The following is a 19,984-nucleotide window of genomic DNA, read 5'->3' on the forward strand; positions in this document are numbered from 1 at the left end:
GAAACAGGGCTGAGCTGGGCATGCAGGGGAGATCCACTGGAGGGTCATTCTCAAAGGGCAGTCTGCTGTCCAGGGGAAGTGACTACTTCAAGCAGCCACAAGAGAACAGCTATCCACACTTTGCAAGATGCAGAACCTAGCAGCACCTCTTGAACTTGTGCATCCTCTTTTCATTGTTTCACCATTATAACCAAACCTCCTTCTCTTGCCCACCAAGGAGGTTGGAAGCAGCCGATTAGGCTAACACCCTAGTTTAGGGTGGTTGTTGTTTTAAAGAACTTGATATAATTTTCCATCAATACATTTATTCTGTATATACAGTAAAACACCAAAAAATAATAATCAAAAATCATAGAATGAGTGGGGTTTTTTATTGAGATAATCCCACAGCTGGAAAAATGAAACATCCTAAATTACATTAAGTGACTTCCTTTCCCCTCCCTGCTCGCCCCCCCAAAAAAAAACCCTAAGAAAAAAAATCTTTACAAATTTACATTTTTTTTACAATACAAAAAACTAATAGCTTGTTGCATATAAATATTACATTTGGTCTGCCAACGTCAAGTGGCATCAAAAATCCCTGAAGCATTTCATTTTAAAGGGACCTGAGATAGCAGATGTAAAGATATGAACATAGAGCACCCTCTGAAAACAAGATGAAAGCAAAACAGTATTAGTTTAAACCAATTTGTGTGCACCTTTTTTCTGCAGGGGTGTTAACTGTGAAGCACTTTACACTGTCAAGAACACAATATACAGGCATTAAGAGCTTTTAGATGACACTAAGATTCCATGTGTCTGAAGCTCAGTTGTAAAGAGTAATATTCCTCAACAAAACCTGCTGTGAAGCTTTAACGAAAAGGCAAAATAGGCCAGAAACAAACAAACACACACACACACACACACACACACACACACACACACACACACACATATCTGCCTTGGAAATAGAAACAAGCCTTCTGAATACCACTTAATTGTTAAAAAAGAAAAAGAAAGAAGTCTTGGCATGAGCTTGCCGATCAGCCTGGCAAAGGTTAAGACTACAGGTGTGTGTGTGTGTGTGTGTGTGTGTCTGGGGGGGAGGAACAGACATATACTATAATCAAACACTGACAGCCACATTTCAAGCACTCCTACTCTCTTGCACACCACCTTGGGGAAGGAGGGAGGGGAAATAAGGAGGGCATGAAGTACAATCTTATAAAGACTGAGGCCTACTATTCTTAGTGTATACTTTAAATATTTGGATGGAGAATGCCAAAATGGTATGGCGGGTATGCAGCAGGATTATTATAAAGTACCCATTTTGTTTAATAACACAGTCTGCTAATTACATACCCACATCCATGCATATACATGTATTCATAAAGCACCATCTGATATAATACTATAGGTTAAGGCTGTGACAGCGATTCTGCTGGAAAATAAGAGCACAATCCAGCAGAGAACTTTTCTGCGCTTGCTCATTTAAAATAAAGAGGGTGTGCAAGGCAAACCTTATGAGCACTTCCTGTTCATTCTAATAGGCTTGCACAAGAGCTGATAAACATGCAGGGATCTGTAACACATGTATTTTGTTGTGGGCCAACGTCTGATATACTGAGCTATACATGTCAAAGTGTTGTTCTGTGTTTGAAGGGCCTTTAAAAAAATGCTAGCAACATTGCAGATTGAGAATCACCATTGTGAAATTCTTTAAAAAATGTAAACATCTGATATACGGTAGTAATATTGGGGGGGGGGGGGAGGTTTGAGAGATTCCTTGTAAATGTAGTCATTTAGAATACATCATTTTAAAGAACATAATGAAAACACCTAAGAGATTTCTAATAGAGCACCCTTAGGTGTTGAACAGTGCATTCTGCCCATAAATATTTAATTGTTCTTACAAATAGAAAAGTTATTATATTTTGTAGCATATATTATGAAACCAGTACACTAACTTTGCAATACAGAGAACTGCTTGCGTTCAGTGTGTAAGTTAAGGTTGGTGAAATGTTCTTAGACTAAATCTAGTTTATCCTGCTTTGTGCCAATACATGATCAGCTGTGTTAGGTGAAGATAAATTACTCAGCTTAACCTTAGCCATGACCAACAGCTTTGTATGGTTTGGCTTAATTCTAAGAAATATTCTGCAACCAAGGGTTTCCAAGGCTGCCAAACAACAGAAGCAACATATGGTAGAGAAAACAAAATGCAATAACACCTTAGGCTTTGATCGGGGGCGGGGGGGGAGGGTATTGCTATTTTAGAATTTAAAGAATACATGAGAAGGAATAGGTTTACTTGAACAAGAAGTCAAGGTGGTATGTGGGAACTTGAAGTCCTATTACTTTTGTTACTTTACTTCTGAAGTCCTATTACCTTTTGTTCCTATTACTAACAAACAAATTGAAACTAGAAACTAGAAAATGATAGAATGCAAAAAAATACCTCACAAACCCTTTGCTTCTTGATGGCAGATGAGAGACTTAAAATTCAGTTGATATAACCATTTAAGATGTTGCCCAAACTTCAAAAGTTCAGGAAAGCATTAAATGCATTTCAGATAAAAGATTTAAGTATTGCTCTTGACTGGAACAGAAAGGTTTCATATATCTTATGTAAAAATCCAAAGTTCTAACTCATCTTAAAGCAGGGAGGTTGGACCTGAAATCTGTGAAAATAGGTGTTCTGCATTTCCACATATACCATGCTGGTTATTGCTAAAGATGATTGGTTACTGTTCTGTTTAGAATACCACTTCCAAAATGCATGTGGCAAATTGTGAAGGCAGCCTCAGGCAAGCACTGAACAGCCTACAGTCAGACATGATGGGCAATTCAGATAAAATGGAACAATTGTGTTTCACTGCAACAAAGTTTTCTGCAGTGAAACATAATCTAGTTTTGAATTTGAATGGCCAATTTATAGGATACAGCTTTGGCCTCCTTGCAGAATCCCTTAAAGCAATTCTGCTCAGCTGTTCAGTAGAATCCAGCACCATTTCCTTTCTAAATACTGTTCCTTTGGGAGGTTTATTGGTGAGCATAATTTGGTATAAATACAATGAAGATATTCAGTCATTGCCAGTTAGAATAACTGGGAGCAACACCAAGACACATAATGAGTTCACAGAAGATCCTAAGGCTTGCACAGTAAGAAACAAACAACATTAAGAAGGGGTGATTTGATGGTTTGTTCACTAAATTTCTACAATTTTGATCCTGAAACAGAATTGTTGACAGACCATTACACTGATTTAGTATGGCATTCTCTGGATTTTTCAAATCCCAAGCCTTTACAGTGAAAGTTCTTTTGTGGCGTTACACAAATCATGGTGAAGGCCAAGCCTCCCCATCTCCAAAAAGCTAACTTCAACTGAGTGCATCTGATCCTCACTGAGGCTGCCAACAGCCTAGTGGGTTGATGTCCAGAAATTGAACATGTGGAGCATCCACAGGGCAAGTGGTACAAAGGAACCAGCAGCACCTGAAAGGAGCAGGAAAAGGTGCAAGGAAGATAAGAATGGGGTAGAATGAAGTAGGTCCTTGGCAGTTCAAATCAGAGAGGTCCTGAGAGCTGTCTACTGAAGAATGGGTCCAATTTTGTTATTTCCAAGCCAATATTGCTACAGAGTCCTATACAATTTTAACTTTGGAAAGTAAACCCTGTCCAAATTAATTGTGTTTCAGGGTGGCCCACATCACCTGATTGATATCCTCAAACAACAGATGAATGGGTACAGTAAGGAATCCTCACTTGATAACTATCCCAACCACCAAACTGAATAAAACACCACCAGGTTATTCCTCACATGCACAAGAAACCTCCATTTCCTTTAGAATAGATGTTCTGTTGTTGCAGCACCATTGTAGCCTAGTTTCCTAGTATGCCTAGTAATGAACACATATCCTAAAAATACTTTCATCCTAGAAAAGTATTCTTGCTTTCCTATCATCTTCACAGTACATAATTAGTCCTAAATAAAAGAGAACACTGAAGGCATTTCTCCCAAATTGTAATTGTTGTTTCAAAGAAGCACACACCGCTCCTTAGGGCATAGGTCTCCACAGTAAATACCTGTACAAGTGAATACCTTCTCTGGGGGCAGGATTTCAGTTCTTTAAAATAACACTATTTGTCCCCATTGTGGTTACAAGCAACCATGGTGACAGTATAGCCGGTCTATATAGTATAGCAGGAGATATGCTTGAGGTTTCCTTTTAAGCACACACCTGTCTCGTAGATCTGAAATACTACACTGAACAAAAAGATTCTATACTTGCACATCCTGAGGCACAGCCTGCACACTCTCAGAAGCAAACATGGAGCTCTTGTATTAAAGGATGCTCCAGGAACACTTCCAGGCTTTCATGGGCGGAAAGGATCTGAATCAGGACAACTGTGTGCCATACCTGACTCCTGGATTTGTATCCAGTGTGTATATAAATAAACGCTTGGTTTCTAGATCACATAACTCAATAACATAATTCTTCTATTTTTGCCCTAACTGGCAAATGCCTTCCCATTTGACTGTTTTTAAAATCTATTTTTTACGGTAGATGATCCATAGCCACTTTTGTATGCATGTGTATATATGTATTTTCTTACACATGTTATATATAAATAATTATACTGTAATTCTGTGGAGATCCAGCAATGTTACTGACCAAGTGTGCCTAGCAAAAGAATTGCTTGCAGGCTAGATAGAAATAATGTATGAAATTTCACTCATTATTTTATTTGGCTTTCTGTTTCTCTTTCATATGCTCTGTCAACCCTTCTATTTTATCTCTGGGATGATGAATTACACAAAATAGAAAAATGAAACTCTTATTCAAGAGAAGGGGGAAAGCACATTTCTGAAATTCACTTGCTACAGTGATGAGGGACAAACATGGTTCCCCAAGCCTAGATTCCCCTTACACTGATGCACTGTTCAACACTGTTACAAGAAGAGCCCTGTGCAAATTATTTCTCAGTATCAAACCAGATGGCACCACACCCAATGAGAAATCCATACATGCCAAAATTCACACACAGGTGTTCTGCATTTGTGGGGCTGTGTCCACTTCAACAGAAGGAGCTGATTAGCACGCACGAACAAAAATAAAAGTAAGCCAATCATGCCCTTCCACCAAAGTGAATGGGGAAGCTGGGGGGAGGGAGAGGGGAGGAGCTCAGTGGCCTGGAGCTCCTTTGCCAATTAGCAATCTCTCAATCAAGGGTGTTATGATTCCCCGTCCCGGGGTAGATTGAGATGGTTGTCCATACTAAGTGAGTCGGCAAAGTTACTATAGCATAAAAAAGTTATGTTGTAGTTGAAAGAATCAAATTAAAGCATGTAAAGCATCGTGAGTATGATTGTCAGGTTGAAACCTGACAAATGGCTATTTTGTCGTTTAATGACGGACTGTGCTAATGCCACACAACCTACAGCAACCCCATAAATGAAGAAAAGGAAATGAATTCTAATGTTTCTATTATTTGCAAGTCCGGAGGCAGCTAAGCTACTAGAAAAACAGTGGCTGCGAAGGAGAGAAAATATCATGATGATGTTAACACCTTATTGGCAGTCTCAATTAATGCTATATCAATATGAGGGCTTCAGAATGAATATAGAAGCAAGTTAACTTTTGCATTTGGCACCTGTGTGTCTAGATATTCATAGTTCTCAAGTATCTCATTGTATATTATTATTAATGCATGCATCTGTTAATGCATGTCAAAAGTCTGCTACGTATTTACAAGGCACCAAGCCCCACCCACCCCTCTTTCTCCCTCTCATTTTCAAAACATGAATTAAGAACCAATGAGAAAAGCATACCGAGATACCCAAGTATGAACATACTTCATGAATGTTTGGCTTGGAAAGATTGAAATTACTCATATTCTGTGCACAATAGAGAAACTGTAAACATTTTATAGCTGCCTTTAAGATTGGTGAATTGTGCAAAAGTTATTACTGAATGTAAGGAATTCATGGCAGACAATTCAAAATCTCTGTAAGAAGGTGCTGTTTCTATAATGCACAAAACCAAAAAAGAAAAACAAGGGGAGACATCAAAATCATGATTCCATTGCCACTGTCCTCCTATGACAACCTCAAAGTGTAGTGTGGGAAAGTATTTCTGCAGATATAGAATGAATGGGCAAGGCTTCTTTTGGCCAAGAACATGTGGCAATCAGAAGTCTTTGAACATACCAATGGGCAAAATGGAAAAAGCACCACAGAAAAATGTGAGCAGAGTCCCCACACAATTTGCGCTGTAGATTTTCTGGCAAAAATCCCTGCAGTAGAAGGCCTTAGATCGTCAAAACACCATTGTTCACTTCCAGTTTCCCATTTGTCAATAATTCCATCCCATGAGATGGCTGACCCTGGCCTTTTCTGTCATTTTCCGCACTCTGCCTGACCTGGAAGTACCAAGGTTCAGAGGATCCTCAGTGTGCACAAAAGTGTCATTGTCTGAATCGTCATTATATAAAACGGTTCGCCTGCCCTCATTCCTAGTTTTAATCCGAGGCGGCCTGCTGAACCGCCCACCAAATGTGTTCTCACTGAAGCGTCCCCCCAAAAGATTCTCAAATTCATCATCGGCAATTCGTGGGCGCTTGGCTCTGGAGGCTCCTCTGGAGGCTCCTCTCCCTCTCCCTCTTCTTCCTCCCCTGCCTCCTCTTCTTCCTCTGTTACAGCCTCTTCCCCTCCGGCTGCCTCGCCCCCCTCTGCTCCACCTACCCCACCGGCCCCATCTCCCTCTCTTTCCTGTCCCTCTACCCTGCCAATTTCTCTGCCCACTGGAGATGTTCCTTCGGATTTTTCTTTTCGGTTTCACTTGCACAGATTTGCTGTAGTCATGGTCTCCATCTATGTAGTCCTGATCTGTTCTAGAGCTTGATTCAGAGTCAGAATCAGAGCCACATCCGCTTTCAGAACTTGAGTTTGATCGTGAATCTCCACTTTCTGAGGAGGATAAACCTGGCTTTTCTTTTTCTTCTCTCTTCTTCTTTTCACCAATGGGTTCATCCTCTTCTGATGCACTTGAGAGCTTCCGCTTGACTGTTGCTCGGGGCTCTCTCCCATCACCATTTGTCAGGGGCTTATCAGAAGGCTGATCTACAGAAATTCAAACAAATGTATTTGTCAATGATGCTGCTACAGAGCTAGATTTCAGTTTCCTGGAGAAAACAAAATATTTTTTTCCAGCCTGGAAGAAATTTACTCATAGAACAAGCAGTCTTGTTTCAAAAGTTCTCTGCCTACCAAGATGAAAGTGGATTGTTCATGACACCTGCTCAAAGGCAAGCAATTTTAAACTGAAGCAGAGTTGGTTTTTAAAGAAATACACGATTAAGGGCATTGCTGAATCAAGAGGCAGACGTCTACCCATGGGACACCCATGAGATTGGTACTGGGCCTCTGCAAGGCTGAGCCCACCACCCAACAGATCACAGGGGTATTGCAATGCTAGGGATGCCTCTGAGCCACAGTTACAACAACAACAACAACAACAAATTTATTTACACCCCATCTTTTCCCCCGACAGGGACTCAAAGTGAGTTACAAAGAACAACCTCCTGCTTCTCCTCCTTTTTATCCTTGATTATGTCTGGCCTACATTCCCTGAAGGCCTTCATTTTGTAACCAATACACTGGTGCCCCGCAAGACGAATGCCTCGCTAGACGAAAAACTCACTAGACGAAAGGGTTTTCCGTTTTTTGAGTCGTTCCGCAAGACGAATTTCCCTATGGGCTTGCTTCGCAAGACGAAACGTCTTGCGAGTTCTTGCGAGTTTGTTTCCTTTTTCTTAAAGCCGCTAAGCCGTTAATAGCCACTAAGCTGCTAAGAGCCGTGCTTCGCAAGACGAAAAAACCGCAAGACGAAGAGACTCGCGGAACGGATTAATTTCGTCTTGCAAGGCACCACTGTAACTAAACATAAGTTTGCTACATGACACCTATCCAATGGACCTGGAACTGCCCACCATTTCCCTAAGCCAGTCTGTCAGGTATCTCCTCCTGCCAGTCCTCTTCAGATGCAAAAGGGGTACTTGACTGACTCTGAAGCTTATTGGTCAGAAGGAGTCAGGGGTCACTTGCCCAGGAGAGGGGACAGAGACTTTATGAGGCTGAGTTACACCTGCAGCTTGTTCCCTCCACTGTCAGGGATTTGGCTGGACTTGCTATGAAGACAGATTTTTAAGTAAAATTGTATTGCATTGCATTGCATTGCATTGCATTGCATTGCATTGCATTGCATTGCATTGCATTGCATTGCATTGCATTGCATTGTATTGTAGTAGCTAGGCTAGGATTAGTTTAGTTTGAAAGCCACAGTACTCTGGCCTAATTTGTTTTCTGTTTGACCTTCTGCTTGCATTTCCTCTATCATTTATTCATAAGAAACTTTTATAATTTGACCCCCAAAGTGTGTGATTGCCAAACCTCAGGGTTTCAGGATCCCCATGTGCCTAGATTCTTGAAATTCATGCCACTTGATGTTTAGGACTGGAGTTGTAAGTAGCCAGCCTACTCTTCTGAGGTCTGGGAGAGACTCACGAGAGTGTAAGGGCTGCCTTTAGACTCAGAGCAACTCATAATGAAAGTCTGCAAAGTAACTGCTTTAGTGCATCCCGGATCCCCTCCCATCTGGACTGTCGAAGTAAGTGGAAGGGTGGTGGCAGCAACTACTAGTAGTACTGCAGGGCTATTGTTGGGCAGTGAAGGGGGTGTGAGAAGCTTCTATTGGGCTTCCCACCCTTCACCACACCCATAAACATGTGTGCTAGCTAATCAGTTTGTGGAAGCCAGGAAAATGACATCTCTGCAAAGAGAGGATTAAAATAAAAAAGCTCAAAATTGCACAGCTGTTACAGACCACCACAAACCTTTCTAATGGTTTATTAGAGTGAGCAGGGAACTGACCCACTACCCTGAACTAGCCCCCACCTGCCTGCCTGCCTACTTTACAACCATCAGACAATGGTGGCCCTGGCTGTCAGCCTCTTCTCCTTTATTTCAGCATTGCCTTGTAGAACTCAGCAGAGAGGAGGATGGGGACAACTATAATTAACTGAGACAACTTGTTATAGGCTCTGGCTCCACCTGCTGCTGGCTTCCCTGCCTTCTACCCAAGCAGTCCCATTAAGCACAACCACCACTGTATTTATGTTAAAAATACCACACTTTGGGAGCTGGCCCATTAGGAATGTGTTCCCTCCCAGAGAGAACTCTGCCACATTGTTGCCCTGTGACTAGAGAAGGGAGAGACACAGGGTGATCTGGTGCACAATCTAACAGTACATTTGCTTCACAAAACACAAGAATCAGAATCACCCTGTAACCAAATAAAACCCTTGACCAATGGTTTTCAACCAGTGTGCCATGGTTGCGTCACTTGATTGTCAGAGGTGCCACAGGCAACACTGGCCTCTGTCCCTCTTTTCTTTCCTTCCCTTCCTCTTCTGATGCCCTCTCACATCCTTGCTTCCCAAAGGTTTGCACAACTGTTTTTCTCAGCAGCCCTAACTACAAGCTCCCCAGGTGAATGGTGCCTCTGGGGCTGGCCAGGTGGTCCTGCCCCTGTGAGGCAGTGGGAGGAGGTACCTCTCTTGGGAGTGGGATTGGGAAGTTCAGAGACAAGAGGCGGCAGCTATGACTGCCCATAGGAGTTCCAAGGAGAAGAGAGAAGGTTGAGGGAACCCTCCACAAGGCAGGGGTGAGGAGCTGTCAGCTCTGCAGGCAAGGGGTGACATAACTGGGCCCCACAGAAATAATGTAGCTGGTCAAGGGAGCTGTGGACCCAAAAAGGTTGAAAACTTCTGACCTAGACACACACACACCCAAAAGGGGGGGGGGGGGGAGAGGGAAAGGGAAAGATATATAGAGAGGGAATCTTTATTCCTCCAACTTCTCACCTTGTGTAACTGGTGTGGATTTATTTCTAACTAGCCTATTTTTCCCTGGTTCAGCATCATTTCCGCTATGATTTTGGGTGTTTGAGCCAGATGAAGAAGGATGACTGTCCATCTCTTCAGCAGCAACAGCAGAGCCAGGTGGTTCCTCAGTAGTATCTGAAAATTTAAACATGATGTCACAAGTTTCGCAATGGATGGAAAATGTTAATGAATTTGAAAGTAGAAGCATTGCATTCATTTGCTTTAGTGGCATGTGAGTGTGTAGGCCTCAAATCCTTGATGAGTGCATTCAGTGAAATTTATTTCAGTTATGATTGCACTGCTTAGTGCAATGTTAACAATCATACAAATAATTGGAGGTCACAGAAGACGGATTCCTTAAGACGCCAGGCCTTTACCTGGTGGTAGTCGATTACTGACTTAGGAGAGGCTTCTGGCACACTAACATATTTCTCTAATGTAGGGGTAGGAAACTCGTGACTCTTCAGAATGTGTTTGACTCTCATCACCCCTAGACAGCAAGGCCAATGGTCATATGCATGAATTTACAAACATAAATATACAATTTCCAAATCCCTTAGTGGGGGATCACATACATTTGGAATGAAAAAAGCAAAGATGGCAGTTGGACAGAAATGGGCAGTAACAGATACTGTAACTTGGTACGTGCTGTTTCATCTACACATTTTTGCATGTAGGCAAACTATGAACATTCCTGAGGGTGCTGGGGGCAGAACAGACTGGAGAAGAGATCTGGCACTCTGTGGCAAAGGGCAAGGTATGCAGTATAATGGGGGGGGGGGGGATATCAGCATCAAAGGAACATAAAGGGCAGAACACTTTCCTCGGTGATATCGAGATCAATTAGAGGGTATGGGTAGGATGGTGTATCCTCTCTGTTTGCCTAGGCCCCTGGGACTCAACCGGTGCAGGCAAAAGCAAAGGGTCCTTATAGTGAAAGCAAGGTGGAAAAATGGAGTGCAGAAGCGGAAAAGGCAATGAAAGGTTATTGCTTCCAATTTCACTTACCATGAGATGAAACTGAAGAATTAGTCCTAGTTAAAGGCAGTGAGGTATTCAGGTTTGTTTTAGGCTGCATCGGTTGCTTTTGTTTTCCTTTGGGGCTATAAGCATGACAAAAAACAGCAATGGATTATTCTTAACAATGACCTCTGTGAAGTCTGAAAGGTCAGTTATGTCTACGTTGTGTCTTTCATTGCAACTCAGCATGCTTATAATTATATTGCATTTCCCCCACGAAAATCTGCTTTCACCAATTTTGTTGTAGTACATAAATTGCTGCAGAGGCTGGATGTTGAGGCGGAGTGGATGGCAGTGGCATAAAACAAATGTACTACTAAATTATTATTTATTTAAAACATTTTTTATAGAATTGTAGAGTTGGAAAGGACCATTAGGGTCATCTAGTCCAACCCTCTGCAATGCAGGAATCTCAACTAGATCATACAGGACAGATGGCCATCCAACCTCTGCTTAAAACTCTCCAAGGAAGGAGAGTCCACCACTTATGTTCCACTGTTGAACAGCTGTTACTGTCAAAAAAGTTCTTCCTGATGTTTAGTCAAAATTCCTTTCTTGTAACGTAAATGCCACTGCCCTCCCAAGGAAGCTTACACGACTCTTAAAATGCATGAAAATATAATTACAAGACATGAGCAGCAGTTAAAAATGTTACAGAGTGCAGCATGGCTCGTCCAAAAGCAGACATGAATAAATGTGTCGTCAGAGGGTTTATTTATTTTAAAGTCCAAGGTGATGGGGCTTTATGTATCTCCCAAGGGAGGAGGTTCCGAAAGTGTGGGCTACTACCCAGAAAGCTGTATGCCTAGTAGTGGACACAGTCCAGTAAGCTCTTACTAAATGCACATCAATATGTGATCATACATTTAACAAGTATCAGAATTGTTACCTGGGTGACCTGCTGCTAGAGGAAGAACTGCTGCTGCTCCGCAGTTGTTTCCGGTACCGTAGCCGTGGCCTTCGCCTCTTCTGATATTGCACTGCTGACTTATATTCAGAAATTATAGTTTTAATATGATTTTCAAATAAGGCAGATAGTCGGAGTGTCATACTGTAAATCTGGTAGGGGAGGAAAAGAGGGGCAGAATGATCACACCTGAGAGTGAATGTCTGTGCAGAAGACCTGCATGATTTAGGCTGAGGAGACCTGGATTCAAATCCCTGCTCAGTAACAATGTTTGCTGGGTCTCTGTGCCAGTCACTACCTGTCAAAATGGGAGACATAGTGCATAGCACCCCCAGCCTCCTTGGAGGATGGAAATGATTAAACAATTAGTTGCTTTGTAGAGGTGGCCATCTATTTTAAAAAGTTAAGCAAAACCCCTGTGAATTTAACATAGAGGAGCAATTTTTTAACATAGAGGGTCAGCAATTCTTCAATATTCAACATGAGATGAAGAGTGATGTTTGGAGAGGCAGGCTGTGCAGCAGCTAAAAATGAGGGGTACCAATAGCACTGCTGCTTGTCCAGCCAGTCCCTGCTCTCACAAGTTTCAGGATAGTTGGAGAAGCTCAGAACTTTCATACTCTGCAGCATAAACCTTGGGATTCCCAACCAAGGAGATGAATATGTATTGGATATGGCACGATGGCACATTTATAAAATGGTTGACAGAGTCAGCCGTCTATCTGCTGGCAGTACAGGGGACAAGTAGTAACTTCTTTTCCACTGATAGCATACATGCTCGAAGGCAGCTGCTTATTGGACAGTTACTATGAAACACATTCACACGACTACACACACAGCTTGAATCTAGAGCCTCTAGTAATCTTCCTTACATATATTAAAAATATTATTATTAATAATAATCTGCCCTTTAATCTGAAGTTTCAGCAAGGTACACAATGTTTCATTAAAATACAACATATCAAATACAACGTAAAACCCATAAAACTGATGACCATCAAAAAGCAGCAATCCAGCAGCGGATGTACTTAAAACTAAGCATAAGAAATTCATATTACATGTGGTTATTACAGTAAGAATGCTTTGTGCAAAATAACAAAGAACAGATGAAACATAAAATGAAGAAGAGTGACAATGTGCCTTGTTAAATTATGCTGTTACAGCTAAATGAACTGACAAACTAAACAAATACAAAAAAAAAATTTAACTATTCATTAACCTTTTATTCGCCTATTGTGCGAAAAAACATAGGAAGCTGCCTTGTAGCATATCAGGCTATTGGTTGATCTAACTGGCAATTCCCTCTTCCCTAGGCCCAGACAGAGAAGTCTTTCCCAGTCCGGCAGTCCAATATCCTCATTGCGTCAAAGTGTGTTGGAGACTAAACCTGCATAGTAAGCATGTGCTCTGTCACTGAATTATGACCCAAACCATCTCTGGGTCTACTCAGGCCGCTGTCTGAGGACTAATGGGGCTACCGATGGTTCCAAAATTATGCACAAGTCACCAGAGAAGAAAGACCAAGGAAGTTGCCTGGTACCCAAGTCAGCTTGTTTGTCACACTAGTTGTTTATTTCCTATACCGGTTGAGGGAGTTGGGTATGTTTAGCCTGGATAAGAGGAAACTGAGAGGATATGATGGCCATCTTCAGATGTCTAAAGGATTGTGACATGGAAGCCTGTTTTCTCCTGCTCCAAAGGCTTGGACTCTCACCATGTGCATACTATCATGTAACCTGCATTAGGAAGCCTATCAGGGCAACAGTCTTTAGTAAAGGCCTGTATTTTAGGACTATTATACTTTATTTGCATGTGTCAGGCTGGAGGCTTGCAGTCATAGGCACCACCACTTCTACATCTTACCCTTGATTTCTTATTAGGAGTGTATGCTTTGGAGTTGCAGAATATCAGACGAACATCTTTGTAGAACTCAAGGGGGTTCATGTAATTTCCTACTTCCAAAGTTTCTTTCACAGTGCTGAAGTCCATTGGAGTGTCCACTATATCACGATAATCCTACAAGCAACATTTATATGTGTTAAATGAGTAACATTGCCACATTACAGCGATATGGTTAGATACTGCACTTATTGAAGAATGGCTGCTTACAAAGTTATTTCACAAAAACCAGCTGTAAAACTTAACACTCCACAGACAATAAAACTTAAGGTCTGGATGCACATTAAAAAGGCAGATCGCTTCAAGACATGCATTCTCACTGTTATGATTTCTGAGGTGGAACTATTCTGAAGATACTACAAGCAAAGAAATAATTATGGAGTGAATGCATTTGCTGCTAGTCCACCTGCCAAATTTCTCGGTGCTCTACAAGCAGGAAGGGAGAAAAGAGAAATATTGTATGGGGGAGGGGAAAGGAAATATTTTTACTATGTGGAATGTCCTTATGGGATATTACAGGAACTGATTTTAAAAAACAACAACAACAACAACAACAACAACAACAACAACAACAACAACAACAAACACTAGAGATTTTAGTGCTAAAACTGGCAAAATTGAATTAGCAAACACAAGTACATCAGAGCTTTCCAAACTTTTCATGTTGGTAACACACTTTTTAGACATGCATCATTTTGCGACACGGTAATTCAGTTTTACTAGCAAACCAGAGACTAAACTAACTCCTTTACAGCCCCGGGAGGACTGCAGGGAGTGTTCACATGTTATATCTACACACTGCAGCCAACACACTAACGTGTCACGACACACAGTTTGGAAAGCTCTGTAGTACATAGTCATACTTAGTCATTAAGTAAGGGGCAGGACTGTTTATTTTACTGTGCAAGTTGTACAAGCACAGCTTCCAGAAGAAATACAGGATTCAGATCCCAAGAACCTCAGGTTCTTTTCTTTTCTTTTCTTTTTAAAGCAAGCAACCACAGAGTTGGAAGTATGTGAGTAACGCCTAAGAAAACTGTGAATACCGAGAACATTGTGGTGCTATTATGGAGGGTAGGGTTTCAGTGCTTCACACAATTCTTTACTCCTCCTTCCTGAACTAAAGAAATGAAAGCAACTTACAGGGTAAGAAAAGAGATCAACAGGTTGTCGGAATGGCTCAGAATCTTCACGTTCATAGATGAGGCTTAATAGCTGTTTGCACTTATCTTTCCAGGCATCAGCACGTGGCTTGGAAGGCTGCTTTTTTATCTGCTGCTTTATCTGAACCTTTTAAAAGGGGAGCAACAGCAACATTTACGTTTTATGACAAAATTCTCCTTCCATCTTGTTTAATTAATACTGATTCAGTTCCAATTTGACAGAGGCAGGTGAAAGGTAACTCAGTGATTCATTCTGTGTTGACAGATATATAGTTTTAAACTCTACATATAACTGGCTCTATACAAACTGGCTGAAGAAAGGTGCCGTCAGACACGTCAGTACGAGAGACACACGGCTCCATCGTCAGTGAAGTTAACTCTTCATTTAAGGAAACGAACATGCCTCTCAGCAACATTTTCCAGCAGGTCTTGCCCCTATTGAGCAGTTGCCAGGACTAAAGGTCCCTGCCTTCCACCCTTTCTATGGCTCATCCTCTCCCAGATGTTTCCCAAGCAGCCTCAAACTATGTCTGCACACTTCTGGTAGTTGTTCTGCCCTCCTCATTCTGCACATTCTTGCAGACCAGGGGAAGGGGAGCTGGTCATAGCAGGAGAGGGAGAGTCCTTGGATTTTTTCAGATTCTTGACCCCACCCCCACCCCCCGCTTCAGCCTCAGAGTCTGAACTGCTCCCCATCATCGGTTCTTCCTGCTCACTCAACTCTGTTGCCCCTTCAACATTCAACCCTTCCTTCCCAGGCCTTTCCCTCTGACCTCCCCTTGTTATCCCTCCACTAGTCCCCTGGCTTTGATCCTTCCTTCCACTTGGAGGTTCTCCACTACTCCTCATCAGTCAGCCAGTCCCTGACAGGTAACTAAGCCTCACTCACAGTTCTTTTCCCAGATGAGGTTCCTGGACCATCCGAATCAGCATACGTTTCTGTCACCTCTTCTTCATTTGCACTACTCAGGTCTTCGGCTTTCACTTTGTTATACATCTCCAGAATATCTGTGCAACTCTGATCCCTAAAGGGTAATATGATTATCAGCATTGGGGCCAACAGAGAGTCATGGACTGTTGGGAATGTAAAAGCAACATCGTCCTTGCCCAGACGGATTACAAATTAAGGGCTGATTTGTGTGTAATTGGCATATCATGCTTGCTGAACCCACATGCAGCACCACTTTGAGTTTATTAGCAGATGGTCAGATCATGTGGGAAGCAGGGCTTCTTCATGAAAAATTCCCACAGTCTTAGCTCCATAGAAAGGACAGGGCAAAAGTGAAGGAAGAGGTGATGGGAGAAGAAATTATTTGGTAGCATAAAGAAAGGGATGTGCAACACAGATGCACACAATGCAACTGCAATAGTTCAGGAAACACCTTGCTGATCAGAGAAGTTTTAGGGAAAGTATTTGGAAACTGTGGAAATGGTAGTTGGCAAGAAAAGTGACAGCTCACCCAATGTAGTGAAGTAAGACATCTGTTACTATTTTGGCTGCTTTAACTATAGGACTATCGGGCTCATTGAAAGTCCTAGCATTATGTTCAATATATCGTACCTCCCACATTAGTGCTGATATTCTCCTGAAAAAGGAAGAGAACAAATTTATAAAATTAATAAAAACAAATTAATAAAAACAAAAAGAAATATGTGCCATGCTCATTCTGTAACCTAAAATCATTTTTACAAAGCCTGCATGTGCTTTTCATAAACAATAAAGTCTCAATCTGGCAGAAGAGCAAAATACAAGAAGTAGGGAAAACATCAACAATTCTTAAGAGCCAGGAAATGAAATCATGAGTGATTGGGAAACAGGGCAAAAACCACACATCCTGGTCTACATCAGAAATATAGTTAACGGGAGAATCTTAGATGCTGCAAGTAAGTTACAACTCTCTTGCAGCATTTTCCTGATTAAGCAGAGCTGGGGGAAAATTCACTAATACTACAGCAGATACAATTTAGCAAAAGTTAGCAACTTTTTTTAAAAAAAGACAAGAGATACTAAAAAATAGACAGTGGAAAGAAATAATCAATCTGACCTGTAAAATCTGTTTTCAAGTCTTCTCCTTATTGTGGTGAGGTCAGTTGGGTAAGCAACAACAGTGCAATATAGAGGATAGGCACTAAGGTCCACTGGGACAGCAAAAGGGTTGGATATATCTTTAAAAAGGTAGCAAAGAAAGCTGATTAAAGTCCACAAGCTATGCCGGAAGTCAAATGGTGAAACTTAGAAGCATTGTATTGTATTGTATTGTATTGTATTAATGCTTAAAAAAAAACACCTGCCCAATAAGGTAATATGATGATCAGTATAGTACTTAAAATTATTGTCGCCCTAACTATGTCATGGAAAGTTCACCACCTTACAAACTGACAGCAAACTGTGTGCAAGAGCACGAGATGAAACATGTAATGGATGCCCGATTACAATGATACAGTGGTACCTCAGTTTAAGAACAGTCCTGTTTATGAACGATTCAGTTTACGAACTCTGCAAAACCGGAACTAGTGCCTCGGTTTGCAAACTTTACCTTGGTCTAAGAACGGAATCCAAATGGTGGAAGGGCACCGGCAGTGGGAGGCCTCATTAGGGAAAGTGTACCTCGGTTTAAGAACGGACTTCTATAACAGATTAAGTTCGTAAACCGAGGTACCACTGTATATAATTAGGAAGAAGTGTCCATGGTTAGGAAGGGAGTGAGCATGGGAAAAGACAGAGACATGCATGTTGGACAGAAAGAATCGGCTAGGGCAGTGAAATGAAAAGCAGGGACCTCAGGGAAGCATGGTAGATGGGGCAGAGGCTAAAGGTAAAGAGAAACCAAAGAAGCAAAAATGGATGTTGGCGGGGGAAGAGAAGAAAAACTCTGCATGGAGCATTAAATAAATTATTATTAATAATTGTTGTTGTTACCGCCACCTGCCCTTCACCAGAAGGCCCCGCAGTAGGTCACAACAATTTAAAATCCACTATTAAAAAATAGCTAAAACTAATTAGTCACAGGAATAGGGTGGGCTCTGAAAACACACATCTTAGGTGTGAAAGGCTAGGGGAGTGTGTCTTCAGCATTTACTGAAAGCTGTACAGTGAAGAAGCCCGAGACTTCTCTGGCTTCTTATACAGCAAAGGGGCCACCACAGAGAATGCTCTGGAAAACAGTATTGCGGTTGCCTAAAGAGAGCCCTGGGAAACAAAGAAGCAGTGGTGCCAAAGTGCATGGGGTTGCGAAGGGGACATGAATTTGAACTAAACAGGTAAGAGAGATCTTCAGACACAAGTTCAGTTTGCTAGTATATCTGTTGCTGCACTTAAAAGCTGTATGCAAAGCAGTCAAACTACAGTGGTACCTCTGGTTAAGAACTTAATTTGTTCTGGAGGTCTGTTCTTAACCTAAAACTGTTCTTAACCTGAGGTACCACTTTAGCTAATGGGGCCTCCCACTGCTGCTGTGCCGCTGCCACACAATTTCTGTTCTTATCCTGAAGCAAAGTTCTTAACCCGAGGTACTATTTCTGGGTTAGCGGAGTCTGTAACCTGAAGCATCTGTAACCTGAAACGTCTGTAACCTGAGGTACCACTGTAGTGTGCGTCTATTGTAAGGTCCTTAATACCAAATAAATGTTTACATACTTTCTTCTGGATTTCTGTTTACCCAAATCCTAGCTTCACATCAGCCACATGCCAGGAATCACTTATCGACATAATTTTTCCACTCCAGCTGGTGATTACAAGAGTTCTGAAACTAAGAATAGTGCCCAAGTTTGCTTTTCCCTGCTCCCAATACCTTGTCCTCTTGTGATATGTCTTTTAGTTTGAAAGCGTGAGGACAAAAACTGTCTTATCATTGACATCTGCAAGCCACTGCAGAAACATTCTTTAACTGAAGAGATAAGAATGCTTTAAAATAAGTAAATAGATATGCTAAGGGTGTTTGTTGGTCCCTGGCATCATCTCCAAGTCTTCTTTTGAGGCCCACATACCTAAGGATAGAAGTTGATCAATACCGCGAAGAACACGCACACATTCTTCATCTCGGGAATGGGATCCCCATTCACCTTCCTGTGGTTTGTACAGCAAAGATGCCAGCTCCTCTGTTGTCACAGGAACACCAGCCCCAACCTCCTCCGGGTAAGCAGCTACAGAAAACCAGGGAGGGTCAGGGGGGAGGGAGACAGAGACAGAAATACATACCCATTAGAGCCTCTGCCACTGTACTTATTCACAAATTATTGATACCCAATGAAGGGGATGGGGGAACATATTTACTTCCTTCTGGAATTGGCTCCATGTCCCAGGGGCTCATCTTTTCTCTTTCATTATTGTCCCAGCTGTTAGAACAAAAATTGTATTAAAAAACTTAAAACATACACAGATCTAGTGCAGAACAGTAGCAGTGGCCAGACAGCAGGGTCTCCAAGACCAATTTCAGTGCCCAGAAATATTCATATGGGTGGAAGCAATCATTCAAGTAACTAGTCTGAAGCTGCTAAGGCATTTATTTCAACATTTATCACACTGTGACTACTTGTGAAGTGACTGAAAGCTGCATCCAACCACGTGTTGCATGCAGCATTCAGCCATAAAGAGAATTTAATTCTAAATCAATCACACCATGGTGTGTTATCAAGTGCCGCAACAAGATATAGTCTACATTTTATTTATTTTATAGCATTGATATAATGATTTTTTGCTTGAGAAGTCTCCAAGTAGTTTTAAAAAAACAAGCAACTGAATACTAAGCCAAGTGGAACAACAAAAAACATTAAAAGTTTTAAATTCACACACATATACAGACCACATCAATAAAAAGTTCTTTTTAAGTACTGTATATAAAAGGTAAAGGACCCCTGACAGTTAAGTCCTGTCGTGAACGGCTCTGGGGTTGCGGTGCTCATCTCGCTTTACTGGCCGAGGGAGCCAACATTTGTCCGCAGTTTTTCCAGGTCATGTGACCAGCATGACTAAGCCACTTCTGGAGAAACCAGAGCAGCGCACGGAAACGGAGTTTACCTTCCCGCCAGAGCGGTACCTATTTATCTACAGTGGTACCTCGGGTTAAGAAC

The 19,984-nt window shown here is 41.7% G+C and overlaps 1 protein-coding gene across 1 annotated transcript in view; it reads right to left on the reverse strand.

Moving 5' to 3' along the window:
- Window positions 1-349: 349 nt before the first annotated feature.
- The window catches only part of BRWD3 (bromodomain and WD repeat domain containing 3), a 76,506-nt gene continuing 56,871 nt past the window's right edge, over window positions 350-19,984 (reverse strand). The window contains exons 29-39 of the mRNA XM_028714801.2: window positions 19,188-19,249; window positions 18,902-19,057; window positions 16,960-17,080; window positions 16,375-16,500; window positions 15,804-15,939; window positions 14,895-15,041; window positions 13,716-13,868; window positions 11,835-12,004; window positions 10,934-11,028; window positions 9,905-10,060; window positions 350-7,103 (exon numbers count right to left, since the gene is read on the reverse strand). Coding sequence (XP_028570634.2) covers window positions 6,337-7,103; window positions 9,905-10,060; window positions 10,934-11,028; window positions 11,835-12,004; window positions 13,716-13,868; window positions 14,895-15,041; window positions 15,804-15,939; window positions 16,375-16,500; window positions 16,960-17,080; window positions 18,902-19,057; window positions 19,188-19,249 — 2,089 coding nt within the window. The 3' untranslated portion in view covers window positions 350-6,336. The remainder of the gene's footprint in view (window positions 7,104-9,904; window positions 10,061-10,933; window positions 11,029-11,834; window positions 12,005-13,715; window positions 13,869-14,894; window positions 15,042-15,803; window positions 15,940-16,374; window positions 16,501-16,959; window positions 17,081-18,901; window positions 19,058-19,187; window positions 19,250-19,984) is intronic.

This window comes from Podarcis muralis, chromosome Z, assembly GCF_964188315.1.
Source record: "Podarcis muralis chromosome Z, rPodMur119.hap1.1, whole genome shotgun sequence".
Lineage (NCBI taxonomy): Eukaryota > Metazoa > Chordata > Lepidosauria > Squamata > Lacertidae > Podarcis > Podarcis muralis.